Here is a 14,162-nt window from a genome sequence, read left to right as displayed (position 1 = left end):
GGCCTCAGGAAGAAAAAATTAAAAGAACCTCTGGGTGTAATTCGGATATATTGAGTTAATGTGGAATTAGGAATTTAGCGAATCAGCTTCGTCACGAATTCATTAATGTTAATAGTATTCCTTCTATCGCCTGTCTTTCTTAAAGGGTTTAAATAATGCAATTGTCTCAATAAAATAGTTAGAAACGTTAAAGTTTAACACTTCCCATTGCATTTTCAAGATCGCTTTAATACAAATTCACCCGTATAATAAAGAAGAGGGGAGAAAAAGGTACAGAAAAATGAAAAACAAAATATATTTGTAAAGTTACTCATTGAGTAAACAAACTTCAATTTATTCTGAATTAATTGCATTATAAATATTCAATCTCATTCGCCCAGGGGTTTGATTTGTAAGAACTAAAAAACATTCTTTTCTAATGGTTTTAAAATGCATTTTAACTAGATTTTATTATATATATATATATACAGTAGAGCATCAATTATCCGATTTCCGATTAACCGACTTATCGGTTAACCGATCGCGTTCTAGTCGGCAAATTCAAATGTCCGCTGGTGATGTGGCCCTACAATATTTAGTTATGTATTGGCTACTTTAATATTATTTTTGTTAAATTTTTGCATGTTTTAGCTGGCAGACTGGCTCGACCATGAAAGGGAAGCTAGTATTTAAACCAGGCCTAATACACTATACTAATAATGTATTTTTTCATACTTTTCGGTTATTCGACTTTTCAGTTATCCGACCAACCCCAGTCCCCAATTAAGTCGGATAATCGATGCTCTACTGTATATATATTTTTTATTGGTTAATATAATTTGCTAAAAAAAGCTATTACAATATGCAAATCATACAATATACGTTTAATATTAATTTGGATATCCTCCATGCATGCAGGTTTTGAGTTTCTTAATTATTTTATATTCGAATATAATTAGAAAAGCATAAAAATTTTAAAAATGCTTTTAAATTAATATAATATTTAGGAAACGAAGTACAAACTCTAACAATTGAACACATTCGTCTGGGAATTACTATGAAAAATTTCAGTAAAATGTTCTTAAATCTGTTGCTCGAAACTTATTTATTAAAAATTAAAATAAATTTAGGATAAAAATTTAGGAATTCTAGTATAAACTGTAATCGTTTTCGAAATTAGTATGATATATTAAGAGCTGATACTTAAGCTTTAACAGATTTAAGCATTTATCTTTACGCTATTTTGGATATTTTTTTATGATTTGTAATTGTTTAAGTTGAAGAACGAATTTCAAAATTATGGAATAATTTCTCTATTAACAATTCCTGCACTAAATTCCATCAAAACCTGTTTAAGCAGTTAATGTTGTTTACGCGGATAGATAAACCAGTTGAATGCTCGACCCACGCAAATACAGTATATATTTTCAACATTGACGTTGAAATGCATTTAAAATATAGTTGTAAAATAATGGAAAATTTATATTTACACTATTTTTAAAAACAGAAATGAATTTTCGACATATTGAGCGACATCAAGCTTGAGTTTGATCGGCCTAATTTTATTTTTAGAATTATCTAATTTATATTTCTCGGTGTTGTTTAACGGTTATTATTATTATTTTTATTTTTATTTTTTAAATCTTGAACGGAAATTGATCATTGCTTTATATAAATTGTTTACACAATTTCGCATTATAGCCTTAGGCCTAAACTTATAAGAAATAATCCAATATAAAATAATGTTTTCTCCAACCTTTAAGTTAATTCAAAATTAATGGAAGCTGGCCGGGATTGTTTACTTTTTCAGTTTTTGATCGATTTTTCGGAATGTCGCAGGAGAGCAACATGAAAATGATTATATAAAAAATGTTTTATCGAAGTTGAAATTCCAGTTAGTCTTCCATAAAGGAAATTTGCAAATATTTTTGAGATATAAGTAAAAAAAAAAATGAAATTTCAGATTTATTATATATACAAACAATAGATTTTTTCCTTTTATTTGTTTAAAAACATTCATCTATAAAATATATTCAAATTTAATACGGATTTTCTCTGAGAAAAATTGAAAACTTTGCTTTTTATTTATATTTATTGATAAATTATTTATTTGCTATTTTTTCGATGTTTTCGTATTTTTTAAAAAAATTATATTTTAATATCTTTAATTAAATTTGTTTCCATGGAAAATTTTAATCAAAATGGGCTTATTTTCGGCATTATTATTTTTTAAGACTTTGCTGTAATATTACAAACAGTTGAAACTTACATTTATCATGTGTTAGTTTACCTTAAAATTTTGCAAATCCAAACTAAAACATGATAAATCAAAATAAAAGCAATTAAATTTCATATAAAATATGTCTTTAAACATTATAAAATTTTATTAGTTGCTAAAAATTAGCTAAAAAATAAAAATATTATTCAAAAAATTTATCAAATTTGTTTAAAAATGTTTAAACAAATCTTCCAAAGTGGAAAATTTTAAATATAATCAGTTTTAATTTACAGAAACCAAATATAAATGCAAGTTTTAATATAAGCAAAATTATTTCGTCTACAGTAATGTTTTAGTTATATTGTTGTGGTGTATCAAAATATCTCGTAAAATGAATCGCACGTTTCATTAACCTAATGTGTATGATTTACAAACCACTCTGACATTTTCCTTTTAAAATTTATGCAAGTGTCTATATATAGACGAATGAATACGATTTAATTGTAAAAATATCTAATTATTATAAAATAGAATTTTGTCTTAAATTAAAAAATATATGCATAAAAAAGTATGTAATTTTTTTTTATTCCGGTGTATATTATTTCTAATTTATATAGTTTTCAAATTTTTATAGTTGTTATATATCAAGAAGCGAGAAATTAATAAAAATTGAAGGCAATACGTTATAAAGATAATTTACGCCTGAACCGATAATGATAATGCTTTTATCTTGTCACTTAAAAGGATAATTTGTATCCTAACTCTTCGCATGTGTGGTATGTTTCAATCTTATTTGATGCATAAAACGTGCTATTGCAAAAAATGAGAAAAAATAAAATTTAATGTAAAATAAAATGAAGTCGTAGTTAAGATATTTATGACGTGGACAAGTTAATAATTTAATTTTCTTATTTAATATGGAAGCGATAATATTTGTGGATCCTTTCGAAGGACGTTTAGAAAACTGCATCAATCGATACTGCACAAGGAGAACTGAAAGCTGCTTGTAACCTCAGTCGTGTGCTGCTTGGGACGCAGATTTACACGTACCTCAACAGATCTTCGTTGCTGGGGTATTTTACGATGTTGTCTTGTAATCTGAGAGTATTACCTAACGTATGATAATCATAAGTGTGTCGGAAGTGCGAATTATATCATCTGGTATGTGTCAGCTGTCAGCCATTGAACAATTTTTAAACAGATAATCTTACTTCGTACTGAAGAATGCCGAAGCAGATGCAAGGTTTCTTTGGATGTTTACATAGAGTGAAGATAACGACAATCAGTTCACGGATGTTTACATGATAGAATTTTTATTATTCATAGAATTTGCATTTGAGAAAAGGAAGGTATCTCTTTATAATAGTTAGAAAAGATGTTTTTTTATGTATAAAATTAAGTGAAGAAATCGTTACATTCTCTTTGCAAATATATAAATATATATATAGAATTTTTAAAAACAATAATAGCAATTATGTCGAATGAACCTCACCACGATACAGAATTTTTAATGGACACGTTGCATTTAACGGAAACGGCAAAACCCAGAACGTTTAAAAGTCACAGTTCGTTTTGTCTGAGTAGTCCCACAGATGCTAGAGATTTTGATGATGAAATTTGGATTAGGGTCGGTATACCTCCGGTCACGTGTGCCACTCAAGCCATCGACGACAATTTAATGTACAACTCGAATTCTGCCGAAAATAAATCAGTTTTAGGATCCAGACGTAATGGAAAATATGAACCTTTAAATCGAGGTAAAAATTTCCGAAATTTAGAACAAAATACAAGCGAAGACGTCATTTCACGTAAAGCAAGGTGGATAATTATTACTACTACATTATTACTTGTATTTATGAGTATGTTGTTAGTCGGTATAACCTTACGCCTAGCTCCTGTTATTGATGATCTAGGTAAGTAATGTATGTATATATATATATATTATATGTGTGTGTAGCATACATACGAACACTTTTTAAGAAATAAATAACCTATATTAAATTTGAAAACAGTTCTAGTTATTAATAATAGTCAAACTATACATTAAACTTGTAAATCCTGCGGAATATTTTGAATTATTACCTGAATATTTTTGAATTTATTAAATATTAAGAAGCGTGTTCAATATGTAAATTAAATTTCTTATTACAGTTAAGCATTACCACAAAAATATGTGAATAATAAATCTTTACATCTCAATTCTTACAGTGATTAGCTCATTCATTCTACACTGTACCATTAATTGGTAATTATGTAGCTTCTTTATGACGTGTAACTTTCATTCCATCAATTTGCTTTAGAAATCTTCTATTAGTTTCTGTAGATGTGAAATAAAATAGAAAACAATATTATCTTTTATTCAGAATTTCTATCATAAATTTAATATTTTATGAGATTGTTTATTTTTGATATATATTATTACGTTACCGGATAGTTACATTGTATACTTTGTTTTTCCAAAACTGCAAGGGGTATCAATTTCTTTTCATAGCAATAGCGCCGATAAAACATCATCTTTTCGAATAAAATCGTTGTTTCGAGTTGTATATGGCAGTTAAAAATATATTTACGTTGTCAGGTGAAAATAATAATAATTATTATATATCGTACGAGACAGATTTTTCACTGCTTCTAATCATAAATTGAACTATCAGTAAAACGGAAATATCTAGACAAATAATAATTTTGGATCGATTACGGCATTGTTATAGCCGTGGATATTGCAGAATCATCAATTGGAAACACTTCAAAAAATTGCCAGAATAGCAATTTTTGATTAATATTACTGTTTCCGCTAACAAATTCTTTCATTTGAACACGCTTTATAATTGATTTTACCTTCTATCGATTGTTTTAGAAATGAATTAAAGATATAATTCTTTCGTCATGTGGAAATAATAGTATTTTTTTAAAAAAATTGGTAACTTGCTATTATTTAGAATCGTTGTCTGAAGTTTCTTTTAACACAGGAAATATATTCATAAATTATATAATATTTTATTAACGGGTATCTATCTAAAGGTATCAATGATTTTATATCTTTCATGAATAATGTAAGGTTTATAGTTTTTGTTTTAATTTAATAATAATTTTATAAAAACAAAATTATCAGAGGATTTTCCTAATATCTATATTGCACATATTGTTATTTACATATTTTTCACGAATATAAGACGTTGGAGAATTAAAGCTTCAAAGGTATTAATATTAGGATATTATAAAGATGATTATTTTAAATCCTGTTATTTAAAAATATAAAAATTATACAGATAGTTCTTTCAATTATATTAAAATTATAAATATAAATTCAAATATTTGATGATTCCATAATTACCAATTAAAAAGTATCACTTTTTATACAATTTAAAAAATATTGTATAAAAAATTAGACACTTTTTTTCACTCTTCCCACGTCTGGCACAATTTAAGCTAATTGTTTTCTGTGCCAAAAATTAAAAATTAATCAACTAATTGATGTTTTTTCTTTAAATTCTTTAACTTTACTTATCAGTTAGCAGAAAATGACGAACTTTTATATCTCCCCTTTTACAAACTTGATGTAAAGAACGTTATATTACAACATATTTTATGATAGCTATCTACAGTATACAGATAATTTAAATTTAAAGTAACAATTACGGTAGAACTCCGATTAACCGAGATTCCTCATTATCCCAGAGAACCTGTAAGCGAATGCACTATTTTTCTTATATATTTTTTCATAAAAGAAAGTTTAAAGCGATAACGTATTAAAAGGAATTTGTTTCAGTTATCTTTTATCATTTAACTTCAATGCGATACAAATTATCCATATTAAAATGTAACTACAGTAATGCACATTTTTATTCTTGAAATCATTATACTGTATTGTACGTATTAGCTGTTCTTATAAATAATTAAATTGATGAATGCATGAAAACAAAGTTAAAAGTGATACTATATAAAATTTCTTATATTCGTAACTTTTAATCCGTACGTTTTATCCTAGTTTTCGATTATTCGGGTAGCATCGGCCCGCATGAACTCACATAATCGAGGGTTCTTCTATAGTAATAACATAACTAACAACATTAATATTTAAATACACATTAACAATGTTGTTTTTATATAAATTGAAGAAAGCATTATTCATTTTTAAACCGATATAGTAATTTATCGATTTGCTATATTAAATAATTTAATAAATAACAATGAAGTTAAATTCTTTTTATCTCTATTTCCTTAATGTTATCAGTTTGTTTGTATCCTTGTCTACTTGGACCTTGTTTATTAATAGGTCCAAGTAGACAAAGATACAAATAATTAAGTTTATTTAAGATTTAACATTTACTTACATTCTTAACATTCATAATTTTGCAGTTTTATTTTTACATCTAGTATTTTATTTATCTATTCATTTATTTACATAATACGGATAATTCCATAAGGCAAGGAAACCTCCCCGATATATAACATAACAGAGCCCACTAGAAATTAAAAATAACAATAAATTAAGATGAATTCAAGGGATAAAATATAAAAGTGACGAACAAAAAAGGATATAATATAAAGAGACGTGGTTATAGTACGATGATACATGTAATAATACATGTACTGTACATGTATACATGTAATAATACTTTAAGCAGGACCGACTCGAACTATGCAGTTTCCTATGCTCCAAAAACGCTTGGGCAAGCCCTGCTTTAAGGAATATATTTATTATTATTGGTAGGCTACGTTATGTAGTTATATAAAGTGTTTTTATTTTTATTAATATATTTAAATTAATTTATAATTTTTATAAATACTATTTTAATTTATAGAGTGGATAGGTAAATTTCTTAAGTTTTCATAGAATTTTTCCACAATATAAATACTTTTCAACTAGATTTTTTATAAGAGATGCCATTAAAAATATAAATTATCAGTCAAAAATATATACTAACCAAAATTTTTATATATAGTAATATTTTATTTTTTATTTTAATAAGGAGTTTTAAAAAAAGTTTAAAACTGATTTTTTTTTTAAATTCGAGATTAAGAACAAATAACGCTACTAAAATTTTTATCAAGTTAGTAATTCATTTTCTTAGTAAACTGTTGTCAAAAATGACATAAAATTAAGGATTGACAATTCAAAATGCTTTATAGATAATCACTCTCTCTTTTCGAGACATAAAATTTTATTGTAGTCATAAATAGAATAAATATCATAAAAAAATAAGATAAAAAAACTCATAGCAGACTCCTTAATAGGCCTACTTTTTTAAATAGGAAACATTTTTATACATTGTATTCTATAGTATTGTTCTTTTCATTGAAATAAATACTTTATATCCATGAACAAATATTCTCATCTATTGCAAGAAAAATGAAAAATTTCTGCTATTTTTTCTTGTTTTTTGTTACATTTTTAGCTTTCTATGACAACTTGTCGAGAAAAATGACATAACTCTAGTTATAGGTATCTTCTCTTGGGATGATTGATGCAATACGTACAGTATAGTAGAATGGAGTCATATTCCAATGACTTAGAATTAATATTTTGTCATGTAGACTATTAAACATCGGAAAAAATGTCGAGAAAAAAGTCAAAAAGCCTTTTTGCTATTTTTTAAATATTTTATTTTTCAATTTCATCGCACAAAAATCAATATGTTTTATCTTTGTAAAGTATTCAGTTTTTTCATTTAAATATGTATAATATATAAAATGTAAACTTATTATTAAATATAATTTACAACTAGTTAAATAAATAATTAATACGAATTCATGTGTAAATCTATCAGAAATTTAATAATGCGTTATAAATTAATGGCATAAAAGCAAAATTCTTATCTAAATCATTTTACCAATTGCTTCCAGCATTGATTGTTCTCCGGTATCCTCAATTTCTTAAAATATCTTCGAAGCAAACATCGAGGAAAGTTCATTTGCCTATAACATTTCAACTCAATTAAAGTTAATAGAATTTGTCTTACAAATCATTGATTTCATTAGATTCGTTCAATATACGGAATTAACATATTCTCAATAGTTTGTTTTCGTATGGACAAAAGTAATTTAGAATTTCTCTTGTATCTATTCTGATTCTTTCTTCTTGGATAATTATTTCTAATAGTAACTATTCGAGAATATAATTATTTCTAATAGTAACTATTCGAGAATATATATATATATATATATATACGCAGACACAATAAAGGAGTCTTTATTATCTGTAATAAAATATTCTTTATTTTCTGTAGAAGTTCAATTTCGAATTTTTCATTGAAAATGGCTTTTTAAAAATTTAGTACTTTGCCTTCTTATTCGTCATAATGTGTAAGCTTTTTCAAAACTTTACTTTTGAAAATACACCTTAGAGACGATAATTTTAAAGAATATTATACCAAATTCTAGTACATCGCCTTCGAAATAATAACTTCTCTCCGTTTATTACGCAAATATATACCTAAAACTACACGTACTTTCTCGTAATTTTGAATTTTAGCACGCCATAATTCTTGCTAGACATTCAATTTACCTTCTTGAAATTCTTTTAGATGAATTTTGCTCTAAGTATAATATCCAAAAATCTTTTCAAAATTAATATTTTAATAAAAATATGAAAAGGAAAAAGTAAATTATTCGATAAAATAGATAATGATGTGATGCGATTGCGATGATGCAAACACAGAGTCAATACGTTTGACAATAGATTGCAATTTTTAGTAATGGAGTCTTTTCACATCTGAAAATCTATTATAATTATGAAAATGAAAATTTTAAATTATGATTTAGTGTAAGCGATCACAATATGGATTGGGATACGTTTTTGGAAATGAAATTAAAATAGTATAAAGAAGATAAAATTATTTTCCATATTTTACATTCGGAAAATATAAAGTATCTCGAATATTATATTTTATCTACGTGCGCATTTTACTAAATTTGAAATTAATTGCTAACTTGAAAGGAAAAATATGCGGTAAGATAAAGAAATTGAAGTAAATGTTTTCTAGAAAGTCTCTGGGGGAAAATTCACTCCGATAGATATAAAAGATCACAAGACAATGCTACAATTGATTATTCGAAACGGATTTTAGTGTTAATATATTTTTTAAAACAGTTATTTACACATCTTCATCTACAAGATAATTTAACAAATTTATCTGACATACTATTTTTTAAAATTCTTTTGTTTTCGAAATATAACAAAGTCTGTCTCCATTTTTTTTTTCGTGTATATACATATAAATGCATAAAATGTTTAAATGAATTTGTTGGGTTGTCTGCATGTTTATGTTTTTAAATATTTAACAATCGAGATTTGAACGTTGCAGTCCTGATAATGTAGTAATATTGATCGCTGCATTCAGTTGACGCGAATGTGTTAAAAATTGTAAATTGTAAAAAATATATTTTGTGAACGTATCTATTTTTGTAGCTAGCATTTTATTTTTAAAATTTAAAACAAATTGGACTTAAAACATTTATATTTTATGTTTTGAACACGCGTAGAAGTATATTGTTGTAAGAATAATTTATATAGATTATTTTAAAGTAATTGCTTTAAAAAATAATAATAAAAAATAAATGGGAGAGTAACGATCGATTCGTCACTCCACGTTTTAAATATATTAATAATAAATAATATGTTATAATTAAAATAGCCAACCATTTGAAAATTTGAGAAAATATAGAATGATGAATTAACTATTTCATCGATTGTTCAAAATTATTCTACATTTTATTTTGTTTAAATTTCTTAAAAATATATTGAAATTTACCACGATTTAATCGAAATTCCAAAGCTTTCGATATAATAATAACATTTTTTCCATTGTACAAATCTCCATCTTTACAGTGCTTAAGAGCATTTCCAAAGAAGCTATCTTCTTGTAGAATAAGAAAAATTCCAGAAGAAGATGACTTTATGACTCCGAAACTAAATTTTATTGAACGCTTGATAACACGATATCAAAGACTCAATACAAATCGATTTTCAATAGAAAAAAATTTAAGCAATAGTTCGTATTTTTTCCATTTTTCCAGATCGATGCGACTATCTTTTGTAGAAGATCTATTTAAGAAAAAAAGAAAAAAGAATTCACTTTCACAATTGTAATGCATTTGACGTTACGCTTTTCCGTAGTTTATAGAAAATGTATTCTTTCGACCGAAAATTGACAACAATGTTGAATACTTTAAATCAATTAGAGGTTTTCCATTAGACATTTTTCTTTACCTTAATAGAATAGAACTGATTTTCAATAAAAACGTCATTTCAGATTTACTGTTTCCATTCGTTGTTTAGCATTTTACATCGTTTTACACTATCCAATTCTCTTTACATCGGCGAAATCCGCATTATATATTGATGTAGTAGATTGTGATAAATTTATTTTCCATCACGCTATCGATCAAAGTATTCATCTCTTTTCAGAAAAATCCAAGTAAAAGTTTTTCTAGGTTATATTTAATACTTTCCAAATGAGTTAATTAGAATGGTTGATCGCTCACGCTTTTATTTTAAATGATTAAATAATTTTTCCCATTCTAAAGTAAAATTTTATGATATTTTAGAAAAATAATACATAGAATTTAGCGATTTAGACCATAGAAATATTAGTAAATCGAATCCTTTTGCCTGTAGACGTATTCCCAATACATTGGAATTACTGAAGATAATAAAAATTTATGTTGTTTTGCTGGCAGAATTCATTTCTTCTGAATCCAATTTTCTCCACTTAATTACATAATTATAGTGATTGGTTAATGTTTGGGTTAACGGTCAATAGAAAATAAATATCCGCTTTAATAACGTAATAAATTAAGTACTATTAATTAAAAGAATTAAATTAAATATAATTTTCGCCAAAATAAATTATAAGTGCGATGTAATCAGCAAGTGACTAATATTTTATACATTCAGATTTTTGTGTAATTTCTTGTTCTTAATTTAATTCCTAACATAAATTCTTTTCACTCATTCATCACTTAGACCTATATGTTATAATTTTTAAACTGATTAGGAAAGACGTCAAAGTTGTCAAAAAATATTTCGTGAAATCTTTATTGATAGAATAATATTATGCAAAGTGTATTTTTTAGCATAATCGCTTTGCATTACTTTCTAAAATCAATTTTAATTTATCTAAAATATATACAAAAGAAAAAAAAGAACTAAAATTAATGGAATAAATTAATGTTAAGTTATGAATAGATTACTTACATAAAACTAAAATGGAAACAAAATTATTGATTATTCTTGTAAATTTGCTTTTTTTTTTTTTTCAAGAAGCATAGATATTGTATTTAATAACAAAACTGTCAAGAAACTTTTATGATCGTTGTTCATAAAGTAGAAAATTAAATATATTTTTTCTTGAATTATTTAAAAAAATAATTCTTTTTTTAATAATTCAAGAGTGCCGCTACATGTAATTAATTCTCTGCTCTCTCTAAAAAAATGAATAAAATATTATAGGTTATATAATTATTTGCATAGCTTAAAATTAAATCGAAGATATTTTTCTGTGCTTTTTCGTACATACTGTTTTTATCTAATATTTTCAGTCAACGTCATTTTCTTAGCAGGAACTTCTCTTTTTTATTGCATATTATGATTTTATATCAAAAATAAACCACCTTTATCTAAAACGTTTTTCTAAAGATGCGCTTATCAAACATTATAAACGTTTGAAGATTTACGCGGCCGTCACACGGAGCACTCGTGAATCTGTGGATATCTGTGAAGTTCTTTGAAAAATAGGAAGGAAATAGTTTTAAAAAAATCATTAGGAAACTATTATTATTTGTTGGAATCGAGATCAACTTCTTCTATATAGATCTATTACAAGTATGATGGCTTTAACATGTTGTGGCACACGTTTTATAACAGTTCATTATTTGAAGAAAACGAATGGTTTCACCAAATAATAATGGCTTACTAATGACTTTTTCAAATTTATTATTATTATTATTATTTTAATGAACTTCGCAGATATCCACAGATTCACGCCTGCACAGTGTGACGGCCGCGTAAAACTTCAAATATTCATAACTTCCGATAAGTGCATCTTTCAAAAACGTTTGTTTGTTTTTGATTTAAAATAGTAACAAGTAATAAAAAATGGGGTTCTCGTCAAGATAACGAAGCTGATTCCGTTTTCACTGTTAAAGCCATCTTGTGGCCCCTTCATACAGTACAAATTTTGTCTGTAGAATTTTCTTTTTTCTTTTTTTTTTTTTGTAGGATGCAAATTTTTCGTGATATTCGCCTATCAATGCACGCGAACAAATTGATTAAAAAGGAACACCAAGGTATATATTCACGAAATTTTTCGTTCCATAATTTTTTAAAAGAAAATCACACTTCTCTCGCGGAATATACTGTATGCTACGTAGTATGAGAAACGACTAATCGCAATGATTAGTAGTATCGTTGACAATAGACATAGCTTTGTCGCTGTTGTTTGTTAGATAATGCCAATTCCTTATTTTTATTGAATGGTAAACACTTTTCAGAAATTCAAAATAAATAAATAAAACTTATTTATTAACTAATTAATAACTAATAATTGTTATGTAGACAAGGTATTATTAAATGCCAACGCTGTAATGTATTAAACCGAAAACTTATGAGTTTTTAAAAATAACTTTTCATCTATAATATGATTGAAAAAACAAACTATATTTAGCAATAAGCTCCCTTGATCGATTATTTGAGGAATAATGGTTTATTAACAGATTTCAATATGTAACATAAAATAAGAAATGGTATTGTAAGACAGTGTTTCACAAAAACCCTACAGTGTGACACGTTGGTTTAAAGTGAAATGATCATTAAATGTAATGCAAATACAAGATTTCAGAAATTCACATAGATGTTCATTTCTGAAATCTGAAATCCGGCATATTGCTGAAATTAGAATTTTACTTTAATTTTTAACAAGAAGAAATTTAAAATATAAATTTATTTTATTAACAATAATGAACTTAGTGTATTTCATTTATTAAAATCTGATCATTTATTCAGTAAACAAATGTTTTGAGAAATTTGGTAATATTATCTCGTATATTTTGGTACATTTTAATTTTTTTTTATTTGCCATCAATGCATCAAATTAGTAAGTTAATAATAAGCAAGACATATTTGGTTTGGGTTTTGTAACGTGTGATTTCAACAAACAAAAGTTAGAGGACGGGTTTCAAAGTCTGCTCGTTAGCACAAAGGCCAGAAAGTGGGTGAACGATGGAGATCCCATATCCAAATTTCACGAAAAATCACGACAGTTTGGATTCGATTTGAATACACTCCATCACGATAGATACTATCTTACCGTATAAGATAACTTCTGGCCTATATGAAAGCGAATAAAAAATGCATAGAAGAAACATGTGTTATTGCATAAAAGATATGAACTACATTTTGTATTTTTATAACTACAATCTAAAATATAAGCTGGCAATCATGATGAAAAAATAATACCTAACATTCCGTTAAAAATTCAGTATTTATTGTATTTAATGATTCATAAAAGATTGGGAAACACTAATATATATTTACAAGTTGATGCTGCACACATTTGGATGGAATTTCTTATGCAAGATATCAATTTACATTGAGCTATATTGCCTGCCTTAATTTTGTTTATTACGTAGAAAGAAATGATCTAAAATATTAAGAAATTGAGAAGCTGGAAAGAAACATTTCTAAATTGCCAGTTATCTTAAATAAACTCTCTAAGGAGTAAAGTGTTCATTACCTCGTTGATATATATATATATTTTTTTTCCATTTTGTATGATTAAGAATGATGCAGTTGTATTTTCTCACAGTTCCATCAGTGCATGAATTATTTTGCATTTCAAATAAGTTATTTACATGTAATCCATCCCTCTTTTTTTAACATTCTACAGCTTTTCATTCTATAAACCATTTGCTATTTTTAATTAAATTTTCACTCGTAAATTATATGATTTGCTTGTCCGAAATT

General features: G+C 25.9%; 1 protein-coding gene across 2 annotated transcripts in view; it reads left to right on the top strand.

The window, feature by feature from the left end:
* LOC136985154 (uncharacterized) overlaps positions 1-14,162 on the top strand; it is a 56,211-nt gene that overhangs the window by 40,828 nt on the left and 1,221 nt on the right. The window contains exon 1 of one of the 2 annotated variants that reach the window (XM_067282363.1): positions 3,198-4,110. The exons of the other annotated variant lie outside the window; for it this stretch is intronic. Within the exon in view, the coding sequence (XP_067138464.1) occupies positions 3,672-4,110 (439 nt within the window). The 5' untranslated portion in view covers positions 3,198-3,671. Of the gene's footprint in view, positions 1-3,197; positions 4,111-14,162 lie in introns of those variants that run through there. 2 annotated transcript variants of the gene reach the window in all.

This window comes from Centruroides vittatus, unplaced genomic scaffold (genome assembly GCF_030686945.1).
Source record: "Centruroides vittatus isolate TY-2023 unplaced genomic scaffold, ASM3068694v2 contig_955, whole genome shotgun sequence".
NCBI lineage: Eukaryota > Metazoa > Arthropoda > Arachnida > Scorpiones > Buthidae > Centruroides > Centruroides vittatus.
Note: the sequence above shows the minus strand (reverse complement) of the source record. Positions and strands in the feature narration are given on the sequence as shown.